The 21,182-nt window shown below is 47.1% G+C and overlaps 1 protein-coding gene across 1 annotated transcript in view; it reads right to left on the reverse strand.

Moving 5' to 3' along the window:
* Window positions 1–21,182, reverse strand: part of LOC129383640 (uncharacterized) — a 170,768-nt gene that overhangs the window by 68,270 nt on the left and 81,316 nt on the right. Inside the window, exons 5-6 of the mRNA XM_055068262.2 lie at window positions 21,161–21,180; window positions 17,985–18,049 (exon numbers count right to left, since the gene is read on the reverse strand). Coding sequence (XP_054924237.1) covers window positions 17,985–18,049; window positions 21,161–21,180 — 85 coding nt within the window. The remainder of the gene's footprint in view (window positions 1–17,984; window positions 18,050–21,160; window positions 21,181–21,182) is intronic.

Here is a 21,182-nt window from a genome sequence, read left to right on the forward strand (position 1 = left end):
GGGATGTAATGGGCACAGCGAAAACCTTTGAATTTTTTACTATGCTACATAAACAGGCTCTTTCGTCACTGGAGCAGGAGAGGAGGGCATGCAGGCACTCCTGAATGTACATATATTTCAAAACATGAGAGACATATATACGCACACACACACACATACACAATTAAACTAAAGGCAGGGACGTTCCATCTTTCATCTTGAATTGAATTGTGCAGCGCAAAAATACAACACAGACCACAGAGAAGCACACATGTTAACAGGTTTGATACACACGTTAGTTCAACAGATTTGATACTTCAAGTGTGCTATTTTACACAAGGGGGAAGGGAAAGGGGAGAAAATCTGCAAAAAAAGTGGAGTGGAAAAAAAGGAATCGTGCCAAAAAGCATGAGAAGCATCGCTCAGCCAGGATCACCAGCAGGACATCTAAAAAGCACGCTGATAAAATTGCATACAAGACAACCTTACGTATAGTTTGTTTCAATCAACTCAGATCACATGCAGCCATTACTGCAATCAAGTTGTTTCCTTATGTCATATGAGGGAATGATGTAGGCCCAAAAAACTGTTTAGAGCTGAAGGATTATGTTCCATTCTAGCCTCATTGCCTGCTTTTTTATCATATTGTTATCAGCTGCTTATGTTAGGGACAAAAAGTAAGAGTACGAACTGTTTCCCGATTCGCCATTCCACACAACATGTCTTTGTGACTATATGTACATGCAGATGATCCATAGTTGAAAATATTCAGTACAGTAGAATCTCATTACAAGACGCACTTGGTTGTAAGAGACATCTGAAAATGGTTTGGTTGGTTTTCCGATGTTTGCCACGTTAACAATACTGTATACAAGAGACACCTTTGTTACTAAGGGTGACTTTTTAAGTATTCACTACTTCGAAGGGACACAACCCAAACACATTCACTTTGTGCACCTTGTGTGCTCCGAAGGGCGTAAAGATCACGCAATCCTTACACAAGTCAATCGCGCACGTCTCTTTTAGCATGAACCAGAAAAGGAGGGCAACGAGGACAGTGCAGGGCAGAAAGTGTCGGCAGTTGAAGCTGACGAGCGTCTAAGAGCACCTCAAAGGTACTGCGAGCAACAAGGCTTGCAAAGTGAAGTGTTTAAATTCCAGAAGTTGGGAAGGAAGCTAACACAATCTACAGTCACTAAAAAGCTGTGAATGTCTTCTTTAAAGGGCCCCTAAACCACCGAGGTTGAAATTTAGTTGCGGTGTTGCAGTTCTACACAATAAGGCAATGAACAGGTAGCCACGAGAATTTTTCGAAAGGGTGCAGTAATAGTGGAGCTACGTGTGTTTGATTATCGAAAAGTAGTCCCCACTCATTTTACTCTTTCATCTGGTACACGCCATATGGACAGTATCGTCTTTTCCTTGCCTAGTACACCTCCAAATGTTACGGGACAGGCCAACACCAACGAGCTCTGTTGCTGCCGCGCTGGCCCGTCGTCCTGCGAGGGGTGGCGCTAATACAACGGAACTGTATGGTGACTCGTGTTGAAGAGCCTCATAGGGAGACCCTTCTGTTGACGTTTCTGTTCTTTGCCCCCATTGACTGCCCACAATGGCATCGCGTGCAACGCGACGAGGAAGAAGGAGTGTGTGTATTTGCTTGCAGGCCTTGCCGTCAGTCGTACACTTTCGTTCGACCAATCGACAGCACCGGAAACTGATGACATCATCAGAGACAGCCTGGTGACGTCAGGACAAACTTGGGGGTGCAGGATAGGTCCAGAGAGGCGCACGGGGTCATTTTCTTCATATTGGCACGCACTAGTTACGCTAGAAGTCGAGGAAGAAGAAGTGTGCGTGGTAGCGGCTGCAAAAACGAACTGTAAACGGCCGTTCGCTTAGAACTGACTGACTGGCTTTTTCTCTCGTGACAAACTGGTGGAGGCGCTGGGTACGCATCCATCGTATGCCTACGGGTCCTGAACCAGAAGCTACTGGCGCCAGTACCTCGGGGACGGCAGAAATCTATCGAAGCAGCCGTCGCCTCCAAGGTCTTCCACCGCAATACAGTCCCCTGGCAAGCTCCGGGAGGAAGATGTCATCAACTACCGCAAGCCAAACCGAGGGGATCCCAAACGCTCCCGTACCATGCATTCTCAACGCGCCTCGCACGCCTAACCCGTTCCATGGCGACGCCTTTGAGGACGTTGAAGACTGGTTGGACCATTTCGACCGGGTCGCCGCCTTTAACGACTGGGACGATCGCCGTAAGTTGAAGAACGTCTACTTTTCCCTTTTAGACGCGGCGAGAGTATGGTACGAGAACCACGAAGCCTCATTTACCAGCTGGCAGGAGTTTTACCGACTGCTTTGCGAAGCCTTCTGCACTCCCGAAAGGAAGGAAAGAGCCGAACAGGCACTGTCTTCGAGGTTCCAAATGCCAAACGAAACCGTCGCCATGTTCGTCGAAGACATGACGCGATTGTTCCGTCGGGCCGATCCACTAATGCCAGAAGATAAGAAGGTGCGTCTGTTAATGCGAGGCGTAAAGGAACAGCTTTTTGCGGGCCTCGTGCGCAATCCTCCTACAACAGTCTCTCAGTTCGTTCGTGAGGCAACAGTCATGGAACGTATGCTTCGGCAGCGGCTCTCGCAGTATGAACGCCAGACCACCATGACTGCTGCATGTTCTCTCGTACCTGCAAATGATGACAGGGAGTCACTTACCGAGCTAATACGACAAATTGTTCGAGAAGAACTGCAGAAGTCCTATGCATCGGCTCCGGCACCTCCCAGTGCCGCGGTTCTTACGGATGTCATTCGGGAAGAAATCGGCAAAGTGGTTCATCCCTCGCCACCAACACGACCCGAACCTCCCACGTTCTCGTACGCGGATGCTCTTCGGGCTTGCGCACCGTCGACGGGCCGTTTTTCGCAGCCGCCTGCTGGGATTTCTCGACGCTCCCCAAGTCCGATCCACCGCACGAATCCACAAGCACCCTTTCATCCTGGTCCGCGCAAATCTACAATATGGCGCGCCCCCGACAACAGTCCGTTGTGCTATCACTGCGGGGAGGCTGGTCACATGTATCGCGATTGCCAGTACCGACGGATCGGTCTGCGGGGATACCATCCGGACGCCCGTTGCCCGCGCTATGGCGAACGCCCGCACGAAATCGAGCAATACTTAGAAAGTAACCGGCTTCCTCCTGCCCAACAGCGAAGACAGTCACGGTCGCCTTCACCTCGTCGGTACGCGTCACCGAACCGTGCTCGACCCGCCTTTGATTCCGCTGGAGTCAACGGTGGAAGCCCGCGCCGGGGAAACTGAAAACGGCGACCTCCGGGGGTGAGGCCGCTGTCATGCGAACCGTCAAATATCCTCCGCCGACGCCATCCCCTCGCGACGTACCGCTGACGCCTTCATTCGAAACTGCAAGAAGAACTTCTGCTGCTATTACTGCTTCAATCGACGGTTATCCGGTAACTGCACTTGTAGATACGGGAGCTGACTACTCGGTTATGAGTGCCTCACTGGCGACTCGGCTACGCAAGGTGCTGACAGCGTGGGACGGCCCACATCTGATTACGGCTGGAGGACACCTCGTGTCACCCATTGGACGATGCACCGCCAGACTTGAAATTTCTACTTCGACTTTCGTAGCGTCTTTCCTTGTGCTGCCCAAGTGTTCTCGGCTAGTTATACTGGGCATGGATTTTCTCCAGGAATATGGGGCGATCATTAACCTTCGTGACTTGTTCGTGACTTTTTCTATGTTTCGTCGGATTCGAGTGTGGAGGATGAACATCACCGCGCGGCTTTACGCGTGGTCGATGACTGCGTGACGTTACCGCCTCGAAGTAGCATCTTCGTCCTCGTTGAATGCCCCCAAGAACAACTAGGAATAGGCATCGCCGAAGGTAACCTCACCATATTGCTGGATCGCGAAGTTGGCGTCGCACGAGGTCTCGTAGAGCTCCAACATAGGCAAACCACGATTCTAGTTACCAACTTCAGTGGCGAATACAAGCACTTTGCGAGACATACCACCATGGCCTACTTTGAAACGGTGGCCGAGTCCAACGCCTGTGCTTCGGTAACGACAATCTCGATTCCGGAAACCAGCGATGTGGACTTGACCAGTCACATCAACGTCAACCCACAGCTAGACCAAAACGAGAAGGAGAGGCTCCTTACTCTGCTATCGTCATTTAGCGACTGTTTCGCTACCACGTCGAAGGTCAAACAGACTCCTTTAATCAAACACAGAATCATCACTGAACCGACCGTCCAACCTGTTCGCCAACACGCTTATCGCGTGTCGCAAAGAGAACAGGATGCTATTCGTCGTCAAGTGAAACAAATGCTCGACGATGATGTGATTCAACCATCGACAAGTCCTTGGGCTTCACCTGTTGTATTAGTTAAAAAGAAAGACGGTTCACTAAGATTCTGTGTCGATTATCGCAAACTGAACAAGGTCACGAAAAAAGACGTTTACCCACTTCCTCGAATTGACGACTCCTTGGATCGCCTGCGACATGCCCGTTACTTTTCTTCAATGGATCTGCGTAGTGGGTACTGGCAAATTGAAGTTGACGAACGGGACCAGGAAAAAACGGCGTTTATAACACCCGACGGTCTCTATCAATTTAAGGTCCTCCCTTTTGGATTGTGTTCCGCTCCGGCCACATTGCAACGCATGATGGACACAGTTTTATCTGACCTCAAGTGGAACTCGTGTTTAGTCTACTTAGACGACGTAGTTGTTTTTTCCACCACGTTTGAACAACACATCCAGCGGCTTGAGGCGGTTCTTCAAGCTATCCGCACCGCCGGCCTCTCCCTGAAGCCCGAAAAATGTCACTTTGGCTACGAGGAGCTCAAATTTCTAGGTCATATTGTCAGCAGCACCGGTGTGCGCCCTGACCCTGACAAAGCCCTGGCAGTTGCTCTGTTCCCGATACCGAAGACAAAACACGATGTCCGCCGATTTTTAGGGCTTTGCGCGTATTACCGCCGTTTTGTACCCAATTTTTGTGAAATTGCCGAACCTTTGCAACGACTCATCAAGAACGACGTCACATTCGTTTGGGGCCCGGCACAATCCGACGCCTTCCACGACCTTCAGCGACGTCTACAGACACCACCGATCCTTGGTCACTTTGACACCGAGGCGGACACAGAAGTGCATACTGATGCTAGTAACGGTGGTCTCGGAGCGACACTCGTACAGTTTCAAGCTGGTGTTGAGCGCGTTATTGCGTATGCCAGCCGAACCTTGTCTGCTGCTGAAAAAAAACTACTCAGCAACTGAAAAAGAATGTCTGGCAGTCATATGGGCTATCCAGAAGTTCCGCCCATACCTGTACGGACGCCCCTTCCGTGTCGTCAGCGACCACCACTCTCTCTGCTGGCTGGCGAATCTCAAAGATCCTTCAGGCCGTCTCGCAAGATGGAGCCTTCGGTTGCAGGAATTTGATGTGACCATCGTCTATAAGTCTGGCCAGAAACACACTGACGCCGACTGTCTCTCCCGCGCCCCCGTCGAACCCGCACCACTAGATACTGACGACGATTCTGGTTTTCTTTGTACTCTCCCGTCTTTAAACCTTGCTCAACAGCAACGCCAAGATTCCGAGCTCCAGCCCTTGATTGAATACCTTGAAGGAAGCCGCCCACAACCCCCACGGCAGTTCGTGCGTCACTTGTCCTCTTTCTGCCTACGTGGCGACATCCTGTACAAGCGGAACTTTCACCCTACGGCAACCGTTTTCCTGCTCGTTGTTCCCACTACTCTCCGCGACGACGTTCTACGTGCATGCCACGACGAACCAACGTCCGGGCATCTTGGTTTCACGCGTACTCTCGCGAGGATCAAGCAGAAGTACTATTGGCGAAAACTCACAAAAACCGTGAAGCAGTACGTCAGAAGTTGTCGAGATTGCCAGCGCCGCAAAGTTCCACCACTGAAACCAGCCGGTCTGCTTCAGCCTGTCCGACCTCCTTGCTCACCTTTTGAACAAGTCGGGATGGATTTACTCGGCCCATTTCCCAAGTCTTCGGCTGATAACCGCTGGATCGTTGTCGCCACCGATTATCTCACTCGATACTGCGAAACACAAGCCGTTCAGCGAGCTACTGCTTCAGATGTTGCTAACTTCTTTATCAAAAATATCGTCCTTCGACATGGTGCTCCCGCTGTCGTCATCACAGACCGTGGTACGGCCTTCACTGCCCAGTTGGTCCGAGATATTCTGCAGCTGAGCGGAACAACGCACCGTACGGCAACTGCGTATCACCCGCAGACTAACGGTTTAACTGAGCGTCTCAACAAAACGATTGCGGACATGCTTTCCATGTATGTTGCCACGGATCATAAAAATTGGGACGAACTGCTCCCGTATGTGACATTCGTGTACAACACTGCCCTACAAGAAACCACCGGGTTTCCTCCTTTTCGTCTGGTCTACGGACGCGACGTCACCACTATGCTCGACGTGATGCTCCTACCAACTTCGTCTCAACCTACCGCACCAGATACACACGCCTTTGTTCAGCGTGCCGAAGCGGCGCGGCACCTTGCACGGCAACGAATTCTATCCCGACAAAGTCAAGATGCTCGTCGATACAACATATGCCATCGAGACGTCACATACAACCCGGGAGATCTTGTATGGGTTTGGACCCCTATACGTCAACGAGGCCGGTCAGAAAAATTATTGCGCCGATACTTTGGACCCTACATAGTATTGCGTCGTCTAAGTCCTGTCAACTACGAAGTTATTCCAGCCGACACTTCGCACCACTCCCGTAGACCACGTTCCTCTGACATTGTTCACGTTACCAGGATGAAGCCCTACCATTCGCGCTGACTCTCATCCACAAACTTTGAGATGCGGCCCCTGTCGTCACGTCCGTTGTCTTTCTCATTTCTTTTATTTTTTCCGTGTGGCATTTAACATCTCCCCAACTTTATTTATTTATTTATTTATTTTTTTTGGAGGGAGGGGTAATGGCACGCACTAGTTACGCTAGAAGTCGAGGAAGAAGAAGTGTGCGTGGTAGCGGCTGCAAAAACGAACTGTAAACGGCCGTTCGCTTAGAACTGACTGACTGGCTTTTTCTCTCGTGACAATATTGTGGTGCTCCGGCAGTGCTACGCACTCTGGCATTTGGCTTCGTCGATCGTGACGGCATTCTGATTTCGATACACGTGTTTACTTGAAATGTTCAAAAAATGTCGAGAAGTGGTTTAGGGGCCCTTTAAGCCACCCTGAGCATTTATTCCTTCAGATATATCAAAACATACTTTAGTGATGATGCATAATATAGTGATCTAGTCTGGCTCCTCCGTGTCTCAAAATTTTTGGTTTCGAGACATATTTCCCGTGCCTCTTGAATATCTTCTGATGAGGCTTTACTGTAATATACACAAACAATTGTGTAACTCCTCCTGCAAGTATTATTCATTAAGCCCGGTCACTTATGTGCAAAGCTTGTGGTTAAGTCTTGATGTCCGTACTTTTTAGAGCTATGTTTATTAATTCATGCTGTTCTTATTGGTTCTTCGATGCAGGAGACAATCCCTACGAAATTATTGGCCCTGATCATGAGAGCCCTCAAGGGGCAAACAACATCTCTGTTGCAGAAGTGAGCCCGATACCACTTGGAAGTTACCATGACAGATGACACGGCAGCAATAGATACAGAGACTGCCATGTCTACTGCAGCTGCAACAGTGTACGAGTCAAGCACCAGCGCGTCAGCATCAGCAGCAGTGTCAGAAGGAACCACACCAGGCCTGGTAGAGCAACATGTGTGCTATCACTGACTTTTTTTGTAGTGGATACAACTCATTTGCTCAACATACAAAAGCTTTTCACCACGACTGTGAGCCAGTGTTATTGTGCAGCAAGTGCAAGACTAAGTTAGGTGTTATAACACAGTACAAGCATCACTTTAATATATGCAAATGCAAACATATTACAGTTGTTGCCTCCCCAGCCAGCCCACATAGTGACAACAATGTGGAACACATGGTGGGACACACCTCTCCCCATTGCAAGATAGTAGAGACTGTCAGTGTTGTTGCTAGATTGACTGGTCTTTGTAGGCAACTAGAAGGACAACACAGGTGTCATAAGATTGTTGTTGATGTTGTTGTTGAAGAGGTAAAAAAGAAGTTTGATGCAGCTGAAGTGCCAACTGATATTGAGCAAATCAAAAGCAACCACCTGAGAAAGCAACACTATCGAAATTTGGGTATCTATGTGCCGCCAACTCTGGTAAGAATGGCATAGGACAAAAGTGTGATGAAAATCACACAGACACTGCTGTTTCATCACTGGCCACAGTGAGCAGCGACTTGTAGGGCAAGAGAGTCAACTGAAACTAACATTATGATATAGTGTCATGCTCCCATGTGACCACTTTTCAAGTTATTTTGCAAGATACAGCTCAACCTCCAGAAACGAGACTGCAACTTGTCTGTAAAAAAGATTTAAAAAAAAATTATTCATAACACTATTAACATAGCAGTATCTTTTTTTTGTGTCGGTTCGAGGTTCCCGGCTGTCCATTATTGCAAAAATTGAGGAAAAAAAGAACATGTGTCGTACTTGCACCTTTTTAACAAGTACGAGGAGGACAGAACTTTTCTAGTCATGCATCTTCATCATACTATCAAGTTTTTAAATGCCTTTTATAATTATTATTACCAGTTATATCTGAGTGCATTGTATGCATGTAGCAGGTGTAAAATCAGGTCAGTTGGATCAGATGCCTTATCTGCAAGCGAGCCCTATATTCAAGAAATTTGAATTAAAATAGTTACGTTAGAGACGCAGTCTTTCAGCACTTTATTGCCTGTGGTTTAAGCATTGCTCAATACTTTTGTGGGTGGCAATTTCAACCGGCACAGCACTGCGCTTTGCCACAGTCACATTTGTCTTCAAAGCGGTGTTTACCATTTGTGTTGATCTGTTTGTGTATGCATAGAGCAAGTTTTTAATTTATATTTTTCTGCATTCTTGTGCTTGCACTAAGCTTGTATAAGGCAGTTACAAAATGTGCGTCACTATAACGAACTGTTCTGTTGAGCTTACACTTGCAAATAATCGTGTTCAGATGGCCGCACTTCTATGCGGGTGCACCGCTAGCTTTGTGTATGTTCTCATGTTTGTATAAAGCTTATATAAGCTAGTTAGAAAATGTATGTCACTAAGCATTGTGATATTCTTTAAAGAACTGCTTGGTTGGTTTTACACTTGTGAATTAGTATTGAGGCGGTGGTATGCCCACTGCTAGCTTTCTGTGTCCTCACGTGTTTGTATTAAGTTTCTACAAGGGAGTTACAGCATGTACGTCACTAAGCACTGTGATATTTTTTAAAGAACTGCTTTGTTGGTTTTACACCTGTGAGTAATAGTACTCGGGTGGCACTAGTCATGTGTAGGTACACAGGCACCATTTGTATACATTATGCTCATGTAAAGCAGTTACAAAGTGTATGTCACTAATTACTGTGATATTTGTTGAATTGCTGTGATGGTTTTACACATGTGAATAATAGTGGTCAGGACACAGTACTTGCGGTGTATAGTTGAATTTATACACTGCCAAGACATGGGCTGTATACGTACCAAAAGAAATGTATGTCATTATATTGTTGTGATTATTACTGTTTGGATTTCATTAAACTGTAATAAAATTGTTTCTTGTATCTATTGAGGTATGGCAATTTGTCATGCAACCAAACTGAGGACCTGAACTTGTGCATACAAATAAACAGCTAATTTAAGAGTATACTGCTCATATTCTGCTAAACCAGTTTAACAAATCTTGTACTACAATGCTGGAAAAATGACAGAGCTGACTCGGATGTACAGAAAAAGTTCTGCACTGGCTGAAGGACTGCCCCACACTGGAGTTCGTAATGTTGCGTTTATTGGAGTAGAACAGAAAGTGCACTTCTATTAAAAATGCGACAGTCGGTGCAGAAACATAAGGCAGACGAGCGGATGTGGCACATTTTTTTCAGGGCCCTCCATGCCTACTACTGCATTTCTAGTCTTCCTGTGCTCTGCGTATAAGCCCCTGTTCAGCCAAGGTTTTTTACTCCATGACAGTTGTTCTACTGGGTTCGTAGCAATATTGAAGAAAAAAATTCAATGGTTTTCAAGGACTTTCGAGGCCCTGACACAGTAACTTCAAGGACCTCGTGCAATGTGTGTAGTAGTTTGGACAGGCAATAACTTGTTCAAGAACACCGTTTAACTTTAATGCAAACAAAAGAAAACAAAACAAATCGCATTTCAGTGATTTCAAACATTTGAAAGACTGCTAATTTGCCTTTCTCCGCCCACCACTAAACGCACACAAGGAAGCATTTCAAGAAAGCGCTCAAAGTTTTTCTGCAATAGCCCAATTAACTACTTGGACCTGCAACATTTGCAGTTTTTGAATACTGTTTGGTTTGACAGTGTATGTGATGTCATCTGTTGCCTCAGCTTTTTCCACCATCAAATAAGCAATAGTCATTTCTAATTTCTTTTTATTGTGTCTGTCGCTCTCAATTTACTCTTCACGGCTTCTCTTCGAATGCCTCAACTGTTGAGCTTCCTGCTTCTGCTCCTCCAAGCACATTTGTCGCCGGTTCCATGTGCATAAAACTGGTATCTGCAGCTCCTTTGTAATTTCAACTTTAAGGATGTCGCTTTCCTTCTATTACCTCCAGAGACAATTTTCTGTGACATGCGAAAGAGTGTCACAGAAGGGAAAAAAAGCGCTTGGCAATGTCTGCTAAGTCTAGCCAAGTGTACAAGTTTAAGGACTTTCCAGTACTTCTAAAAATTCAAGGGTTTTCAGTGCCTTGAAAATGGCATTTTAGAAATAAAGGATTTTCAAGGATCGCTACAAACCCTGGATTCTAGCACCTAAATAATTTTACAAGCTTATTTTGGCATGGAGTTTGGAAATTCATGCTTTCTAGCTAACGCTGCACTATCTCTGTACAGTGAAGCCCCGAGAGCGCAACTATTTTGGAGTAAAGAAAAATACTGAAAGCTTTTAATACCACTCTTCTTTTTTTCTATGGAGCTTCGTATTGCCTAGTTAAGTTTACGAATGTGCCTGGTTTTGGCGGGCGTTTCTTCGACATTTTCTGGAAGAAGCAGATGTCTAGCCCCCGTATTCAGAAATGTATCTTAATGCAAAGCTCATGCTTGACTTGATATAAACGACGCCTGGTGCGAACGTCCCCCAAGACGCTCACTGTCTTTCTTTTGGTGCGTTCACGACTTGCGTCGTTTAGATCAAGTCAAGCATGGGCTTCAAGTTATGATGCATTTCTGCATATGGGGGTAAGCGTGCACAATTCCGGGCAACGCACTGTGCCATTGACACTGAGAGAAAACGGGGAAAACAGAGTTAACCACTTATGCTCCTAAACTTTCGCGTACCTGTGGTGTGCGTGTATCGTGGAAGAAGAAACAGCGCAAACACAAGGACGAAAAAAAGCATCAACCACACCAGCGCTTCGTGGTGTGGCATGTTTTTGCGCCGTCCTTGTGTTGCGCTGTTTCTTCTAAAATGCTCAACCAACTAGCCGGCAAGTCCATCCTGTGCATATATAAATTGAACACACGCATGAGTATAGATGGTCTTCGAAGCTTTTAGAACGAGCACTGCCACAGGATACGAGCAGTGCACGCGTAACAAGTGGACACATTTGTCATTTAAACATGCGTGCCAATGCATTTGACGCGGCTATCGGCATAAGCAGTCTCCAAATGCTGGAATGCATGCGCTTCAAAACGCTAACGATCCGCTGCTAATGCAGGACAACAGCTCACAGCGGACTGAACCAAACTCTAAACTAATGCACTTGAAAAGAACGCCTACACGGCAGCGTGAGGCACGTCGAAATGCCTGGTACTGGCGTCGCAGTTGCTCACCAGTATACGCGCGAATTAAATTCACATACGTGGATGGTTGGCGCAATACTTTGTATCCGCGTATTTTGGAGAACATGGACTGGAGAAGCACTCGATCATGAGCTGAACGGCACATTTGTTATTTTCCTGCGGTGACGACAAGCCGTGAATAGTTCTCACGTTGTCGTCTACGTTGTCTTCCTTCGTTAGTCGTAGCAAGGAATGGAAATGATGCAAACGCACACGTATTCCAGTACACAACAGCACAGCACACTGCAGAGAAACCCCACCCACCACAGCAGATTCATCAAATACGTTTGGTATATATATAACCTCTAAAAGAACACGACTGGGCGTGGCGGCGCTGTGGTGTAATGGTTATGATGTGTGTCTTGAATTGTACAAATGCGAGTGTACGCGGGTTCGAATTCACATGATGTATAGAGCTTTGTGATTCTTGATAAGTATGTGATTTCCTTGACAATTGTATTCTAATTAGATTGTGTGACTCCTGATTGTGAAATTTGCGGATATATTTGCAGATTAAGTGTTAATTCGCTTTTTTTTTCTCCTCAGTGGCGTTCGTGACGCATACGCATAGGCCGCTTCAGAGCAGTCACGCCTCACGGTAGGCAGCAAATAGCCAGGAAAAAATGACTTTAAAATCCTGCATAACTTTGCTCACGCCTATTCTGAAGTCCGCTTGGAATCGGGCCAGTGTCTCTGAGGAGCCGCCTAGGGAACAGTATATCAGCGGCCCTAATTTGATCTGATTTCCTGCCTGCATGCGTGACCAGGACTTGGCTAAGAGGGTATTGGGAAGAGTACTAGCACTCTGTTCTGAAGGAGCACAAGCACTCTGTTTGGGGGAGTAGAAGTACTCGGTCTGGCGGTGTATTATTAACCCTGCGGGCAGAGTATTAGCACTCTGCGGAAGAGTACTAGCACTCCCTGTGGGAAGAGTATTATCACTCTGCGGAAGAGTACTAGCAATCCCTTGCGGTGGAGTAACAAAACTCTGTCAGGAGGAGTTGACCTACTCTCTCTCAAAGAGGGTCGATCTACTCTCGAAAAGAGTGAAATATGGGACAAGCAGCTACTCCCTCAAAGAGAGTGCCCGGCACTCCCTTAGTTTTTAGAGTGTGTAGGACATTCGTTTCGGGGCATTCGGAGAACGGTATCCTCAAGTAAGCAAATTCACGTGGGAGTGTCAAGTGGAGAGCCACTTCCACAAAAGTATTGAGGTGGTTTTACAGCGAAGCTGTGTACCTCTACAGTCCGAGGAAATTTTTGTGTCATTGAGGTAAGAAAAAAAAAAAAACTCCCTGTACGGGGAACGATCCCGGAGATAGTGCAATGCCGGGCCGACCCGCGGCGGAGGTCTTGCGAGAAATTTCCGCAGGCCTTGAGACCGTATCTTGCGCCCTGTTTCTTTATCTTTATTTTAAAGCGAAGCTGGTTATGGCTAGTGTTCCGTGCGTTTTCGTTCTGCGTCAATAAAAATTTGGGCCGATCCTGCTGATGGTGCAGAAACGGCCCAAGCGCTATTGCACATACCCTTGTGGACTTCGCGGGTTGGGGGCTGCGGGACCTGTAACGCGCCCTTGAACTGCCCTTATCACACTTAGAATCCAAAGAGGTCCAATGCACAAGGGTCACCTAACAAATTACAACCAAGATGCAAGCAACCGCTGCTTACAGCAGTTTTCGTTACTAGCACTGTTAGTTGAAGGTATACCTGTGGTTACACTTTTAAGCTTTGGCGTTAACAGGCTTAGCAAAAAGTTTCCGTCAATTAAAGTTTCATAACGTCTATTCGGTTGCCAAGATGAGTCACCATCAGTATGCACTTTCTCTCATCCAAGAGTCTGACCCTACGCTCAGGTGAGGGGGTACCAGATAGCCACGTGGGCGCCTTCGCATAGCCGCATAGCCGCATAGTCGGTAACCTCTTTGGTATTGAGCCTATGATCGCTAAGACCATTATCACCAGTGCATATTATTGCCTTCTAAGTGTTGTTATGGTGGCGGTTCCAGGACATGTCCTTTACGCAGCCATTGACGAGCCGATGCATCGTGCATTGATCAAAACTTGTCTTGGCTGTCTTTCGGTCTGAGCTCACTAAAAATTTCGGCTCTCTGGTTGGCTATGTGCTAAGCACAGCAAACAGCCGTTCCACTGTGGTGAAAGGCGTAGCTCGTCCGAGCATGTTTTACGCGACTGGTACATTCACGTGCCGCGTCACGCATACCTAAATCGGAAGCGGCAAGGCTTAAGCATAGGAAAGGAAATTCCCGCAGTAGCCATATAACCATATATGTCGACATTTATGCTATTAGCATTGAAAAATGTAGCAACGCATCGTTCTTCTGCCACAAGAGGAACACGTCTTGCATGAGTCGTGTATGCAACCAGGCCCTACTCTCCCGCTGCCGTCTGGACACACTGCACTTTTCAGCGGCCCCGCGATGGTGAGGTCTCATGTGGCTCTGGTGTTCAGACAAGAGTGAGCATATATGAAGCAGGTCTGATTCCGCCAGGTACCAGATAACTTTTATGAGATTTGTTTGTCATTCAAGAATGTCCCATACGCAACACCGAATACCAGTGATCTAAGTTAGCGTTACAGAGGTTCATTTAAGAGTGGTACATGCCTAGTGTGAATAACCCAGGGACCCAAGTTCGTCCGACGGGTGGTTGCGAATCAGATTCCGTCAGCACCACAGCCCAATTCTCTTCTACCCTTTCGACCACGGAGCACCCAGCGACTGAATTTGGTGGGAAGCGGTTCATTGCGGACATAGACAGCGGAAAGAGTGCAACGCATTTTGAAAGTGCAGATCGCACTAACACGAAAGAGCCATACATAACTTCTGTTGACATCTACGTGAAGCGAATCACTCTTAGTGTGATTGCCTCATCAACTATGACCTCATGACAACATATCAAATTTTCGACCAACTTCTTTTATGTGTACATTATGGAAATTGTTGAAACGCATGGTGGCTATCCGTCTCCACTGGTGGCTAGACGTACATCCCTGGTATCATGCGTCGCAAGTTGGCTTTCGCCCCCACCTTGGTGCAGAGGACGGCCTAGGTCACTTATCCTCTATGGTTTTGATTGGTGACCGATCGACCGGAGTGAGGTCCATTCTCGGCATGGATGTGCACAAGGCATACGACCACGTCAGCTACGCTGTCCTCGTTGAAGTGCTACGCTGGATTCAATTACCCGCCCACATATGCAAGTTTATTCACACGTTTCTTACATCTCGTGAATTTGCCATCCGTATCAACAAAGACATTGTGGGATCCTTTCGGCCACATCGCGGTGTACCGCTAGGGTCAGAGCGGGCCCCCATACCTTTCAGCATTATACTCCTACCCTTGGCGTGGCGATTGTGCGACATTGCTGTCCTGCACACGCTCATTTATGCGGATGACATCACAGTATGGACCGCCCCCCAGTCTCTCCAAATTCAAGCGACAAGGTTACAGCGCGCTCTTACAATTACAGATAAATGGTGTTCTTTTGTGCGACTCACGTTGTCGCCTCAAAAGACGGCTCTACTTCCGGTCGCGAATGTGCTCGGTCACCATGTATTTAACACCACCCCTACCGTCCTTTGTTTGCACTGAAGCAGAATTCAAGTCGTCAGATCACTCCGAGTCCAAGGCCTGGATCTGCATGAGTCCGGCTCCGCCGCCCCTGGATTCGCGCAGCGCGTCAAAAGGCATCCTAAAGGCTGCAACTCATCCGCAGGATTTCTCAAAAGTCAGGTGGTGCCACAAGCACCATCCCCCGCCTCCACATACGTACTGTGTTACAGCCAAGATTGATATACCAAGCCCAGTTTCACCACATGACCCGCGCAGAGTGGGACCGCTTGGAATCCTTCAATCGACCAGTAATGCGTGTTATTACGTTAATACGGGACTCCCACAAATTACGCCCATTCTCGCGCTCCAGGCCGAAGCACAAATAAATACGCTAGACGAACTGGTTCACCAGCGTCGCCAAGCTTGTTCCGCAAAGTGCTATAATGTCCCTGAAGCCGCAGCTCTTGAGAAGGACATGGCAGACGGTTCGGCGATCCCCCGCGATTCCTACCCGCCACGACCACAGCGGCTTTATCAGCAAGTTACGGACGATTGGCCTCTGACTCGCATACACACACGATCCGTTGGCCACCTTAGTGAGTCCAGTGTAATAGCAAATAGCTCATCAACTACGAGTGCGAGCGTATGTCGACGCTTGAGTGAGTGATGATCACGTCACCATGGCTATCGCTTGTCTGGAAATATTGACAGAAATAGCAACCTGCTCGTATGCAGGCGGAGCTCTTGGTAATCCGAGACGCAATATCCATCCTCTGTCCGCTCCTTTTGCCGTCTAGTAGGCACATTGACATCCTCACGGATTCCTCAGCAGCCATCCGTTGTCTACGTCGTGTTCATAATTCTGGCGTTTTGGCACAGGAGATTCAGGACACAGTTGAGCAATTACCCGTTACAGTAGGTGAACAATGGATACGTCGCAATGGACATCGCACACAAGCCTTAGTGGATGCAGCAAGACATAACAGAACTTCTCGTCCACTTCAATCAGCCCCCACCTCTCCGGAGACGAGGCTCCACACAGAAAAAGAACACATTCGGCGAGCCACGCGAGTACTTCTCCCCCCGTGTGGAACCGACCTCTGCGGCGGCCTAGCGCGCTGGGAAGAGGTCTTGCTACGAAGGTTACACCTTCGTGTTGCCCTCACCCCTGCGCTAACCTGGTCGTGGTAGGCACAGTAGAGTGCCTCCATCAGCGATTCCTGCCCCTTCTGTCCCGTTCTTGTCCGTGAGGTGGACACTGGGCACCTCCTCTGTACTTGCACCTCTCTACACGCCCTCCGCCAGAAACACCTGCTTTGATGTGGATCACTCCCAGGTCGGGCGCCAGATGTAGACAGTTGGATATTGGGGCCCCACCACCAAACACTGCTGGACTTCCTTTGAGAATCCGACGTGTATCCACAGGTGTAAATAATTCTTTATGCCAGAAGGCACGCTGTCGCAATAAAAAAAAAATTGCTTGCGTGCATTTGAAGTCTGGGTTTTGAGGTATAACGAAAACACGGCAGTACTTATCTAACAATGACTGTCGGCAGTAATGCGAATAACAATGGAACAATGTAGTGAAATATCATATTCATGACATTCCCGTTTATTTCACACGTGTAGTAGTAATTCTGAGACATTCGTTGCTTCGGCAGTATGCCACACATTTTTATATTGTCCCGCTATGTCACTCGCTTGACAAGGTCCCACTTTTACTTATATGCTAAATTTATGTCATACTTTCACCAGGTTGTGTGCTATACATGATTTGTAAACGACGCTCTCGACTACCAAAAGACCTTTGAGTTGTTGAGTGACACGTGAATACAGCTAGTCTGTCTGTCTGTCTGTCTGTCTGTCTGTCTGTCTGTCTGTCTGTCTGTCTGTCTGTCTGTCTGTCTGTCTGTCTGTCTGTCTGTCTGTCTGTCTGTCTGTCTGTCTGTCTGTCTGTCTGTCTGTCTGTCTGTCTGTCTGTCTGTCTGTCTGTCTGTCTGTCTGTCTGTCTGTCTGTCTGTCTGTCTGTCTGTCTGTCTGTCTGTCTGTCTGTCTGTCTGTCTGTCTGTCTGTCTGTCTGTCTGTCTGTCTGTCTGTCTGTCTGTCTGTCTGTCTGTCTGTCTGTCTGTCTGTCTGTCTGTCTGTCTGTCTGTCTGTCTGTCTGTCTGTCTGTCTGTCTGTCTGTCTGTCTGTCTGTCTGTCTGTCTGTCTGTCTGTCTGTCTGTCTGTCTGTCTGTCTGTCTGTCTGCCTGCCTGCCTGCCTGTCTGTCTGTCTGTCTGTCTGTCTGTCTGTCTGTCTGTCTGTCTGTCTGTCTGTCTGTCTGTCTGTCTGTCTGTCTGTCTGTCTGTCTGTCTGTCTGTCTGTCTGTCTGTCTGTCTGTCTGTCTGTCTGTCTGTCTGTCTGTCTGTCTGTCTTTATGAGTTCTCTTATAGCTCTAAGAAACATTGTGAGGATGATCACTTACAGTAGGTGGCAATTAGCAATATAGCTGGAACGCCATGTTTTGCCCGCATAATGAAGTCAGCTTGCCTGAAAAGTGACGACAACATATTATGTGATATTTTCAATATAGCAAAACTTACGCGGCCCACATGGTAAAAATAACCAATACGTAAAATAAATATGTGAAATCACGGGTGTCTCGCATGTGAATTTATTTCCGCGTTTTGCAGTTTGCAGGCACCATATTTGAAAGACTTCTATGTGTAAAAAATTATGAAATGAAAAGTGGTTTATACGTTGAAGATTCAGTTTTGGAATTCTTACCCGTATGTTTACGTGAGGCGGAGCGTCTGATAGTAGCATCTATGAGAAAAATTAATGATTCCAGGTGAGAGCATAATTAAGCAGAATGATTATGCTCTTCATGAAGGTTAAAAATAAAATAAATCGTAGTCACCTGTAGTTCGGGCTAATGCGCATGACATGAGTTAAGCCAAGGGACCCTGATATATTTAGGAAATTTTCACTAGCTATCCAGCATGCACGACAAATCCTCAGCGAGTAATAACTCGCGAAAATGTACTTCCAATGCAACAGGAAGTAAATAGGACACATAGGTCAGATTCTACTTAAATACTGAACGGTACCAGGAAAACAGAGTGGTTTATTTCTACGCAAATATTGACCAGGAATACGAAATTCTCCTGTATCCACAATGTCAAATATGGGACAAGTGCGCAATTTTCAATCTGCACGAATTACGTTTTTCGATTGCGCTACCACAGAAGTGAAGGGCGTTTACGTGGGCACTCTGCGTGCGTGTGAACTAATGCATTTATTTGTTCAGATACTCATGTGCGATCCAACAATATGTTTATATTCAGCAGCAGTTACGTAGTCTGCTTACGAATTCTGCTTACGCATTCTGTTTTCGGCCCTAAATCATAAGAAACTTGAGGACAGACGTTATAAACCAGACCGAGAGCCTCCAAGTTCTCGCGCCGACTAATTTTCTCTCACGATGCCTACCAAAGTGTGCCTATCCTTCTTTTTCCACACATATAATGACTTCTGCAGGATCCACTACATTCACCTGATGTGCCGGGAGCCATTTTATTCTATTTCTCCCGCTAATAGGGAAGCAACGAGGAAGCGGGTGTTCATTATCAGTGTTTTGTAATGCCTCATTCTTTTCGTGCATTGCTTTGAGTAGCAGATGATACTAGCCAACTGAACAGCGGCAATCACAGTGGCGCTGAATGCAAGAACACACTATGGTGGCTCGACCACGCCGACGCCACACGGCTATGTGCTACGAGCTATGTGTTGCGTAGCGCAAATAGAAGATATACGGAATGCGGTCACCGTTACCCTGCTTGTATACGTAGATAACGTAGCAATGACGCAGCTTTGACAAATGCTCTCAGAAGCGACTTGTTTCGAAATTTCCTTGTTCGCTTCTGTCACATCCAAACAGGACATTTCCTGTGCGTGGATAGCCAAAAATTTTTTTTTACCCGACACCGAACTGTTATTTCATAATATCAGAATCCGAACTTTATTTCCAAAGCACAAGTTGGGGGCCGCCACGCAAAAAGTTGTCGCAGACAGCTTGACGGGACTTGGGGGCTTACAGAGAGCAACAGTCAGGGGATTTCACAAATTCGAACAAGGAGAATATCAGGCTTTATTCTCGACTCGCAAGGCGGCTGCATGGCCGCCATTATCCGCCGTGTTGACTCTCTGACTGGCTGTCGAGAGCTCACGTGCCTTGAAATATATGCCGGGAGGAGGAAGTTTTGCAAAAGGCAATTTCGCATTTTGATCAAGATGACGAAACCGGAAGTGGGTTTGTACAATTTATCGACTAATGCATTTTTTTGGTCCTTGGCAGCTATATTGCAACGTTAGCAGTTCAAAAAGAAAGTGATCGGCAGCCTACAGAAGCCAGTGGAATGCATATGCAATTTCGCGAATATGTGGGGGCGATCCAAGATAGGCGCCATGTCAGATTGCTGATTGGCTGAAGGAATATGCCGTGGGGAGCGTCACGGAAAGGGCCGTTTCGTAACCGTCAATTTGACGTTGCGCATGACGTTGCGCTGGGCTTCCATTGCAGAGATTTTTTCCCAGAATTTGTGGTCCGACGAGCTGCGTGAATTATGCTAATGAGCAGCCATATATAATGGTGGCCGAGAAGAATTCGGATTGCCAAATTTTCCTGTCGTTTGGCGCCATGAAAATCTCTTGTCCATAACGCGTGCTCACAGTACTTGGATCGCTTTCGGGTCGTGTTGGTATTCCTGTTTAGGGCCAAAATTTTTAAAGGAACGCCTTTATATGAAGTAATATATTTGAAGATAGCAAATTTTCGCAGCGTTGTCAACCTTGCACTGCTGCATTTGTACTGTCATCAAGAATAATGCCTTTTCGCACAATCAGAAGTTATGACAACGGCGTCTTTTTAATTTATAAAACGGAATGTACGTAAGGCGGCGCCTTGTTTCCTCAGCGGAAAGAGTAACCAGGGAACTGAACAAGAGATGACAGCACCGGCGCTTGCGTCGCGCAAGCGTATACGTCTGGCGGACGCAACCCTATGGGGGATATTCATCCGTTTCTCGGCCGTCCCAGTCGGGCTGAGTCACTTGCTTTTCACGAAATAGCGATAACGTGGCCTAGAACGTGCGCTTATCACCACTGGTAGGTCGCGTATGTTGTCTGAAGGTAGAAAACGAGCGCGTTGGCGCCACAATCCGATGGCTCATTCCGTTTCCCGGGACACGCATCTTAACTAGTGAAGCATATGACGGCTTGTACGCAGCAGACGACGGAAGGAAGAAGCGTTTTCGACGGAATAATCGTGCACTTTGAGCTAGCTGCTTTATCTTTACTGCGGAGGTAAACTGTTTTGCTTTATTGAGAACCTGAGATAGAGTGCCTCCATTTAAGTTTTTTAGGTAGAACGTCAAGTTTGCGTCACGGTATGAAAGCAAAACATGGTGATCAGCGCCATTTTCTACGGGTCGCGTCTACGTCACGCATCGACGAAAATGACGGAATGCCCAAAGTGGAGCCCCTGAATAAGCAGCTTCACAAACTCAGTCCTGGAATTGACTGCATTTGCTAGCGTTCGATTTTACTTATAAAGACGGAGACACAAGTACTATTTGAATGAAAAGCATGCAAGAAACATACCTAATGTTCCAGCTGTTGCGCT

Source organism: Dermacentor andersoni, chromosome 8 (genome assembly GCF_023375885.2).
Source record: "Dermacentor andersoni chromosome 8, qqDerAnde1_hic_scaffold, whole genome shotgun sequence".
NCBI lineage: Eukaryota > Metazoa > Arthropoda > Arachnida > Ixodida > Ixodidae > Dermacentor > Dermacentor andersoni.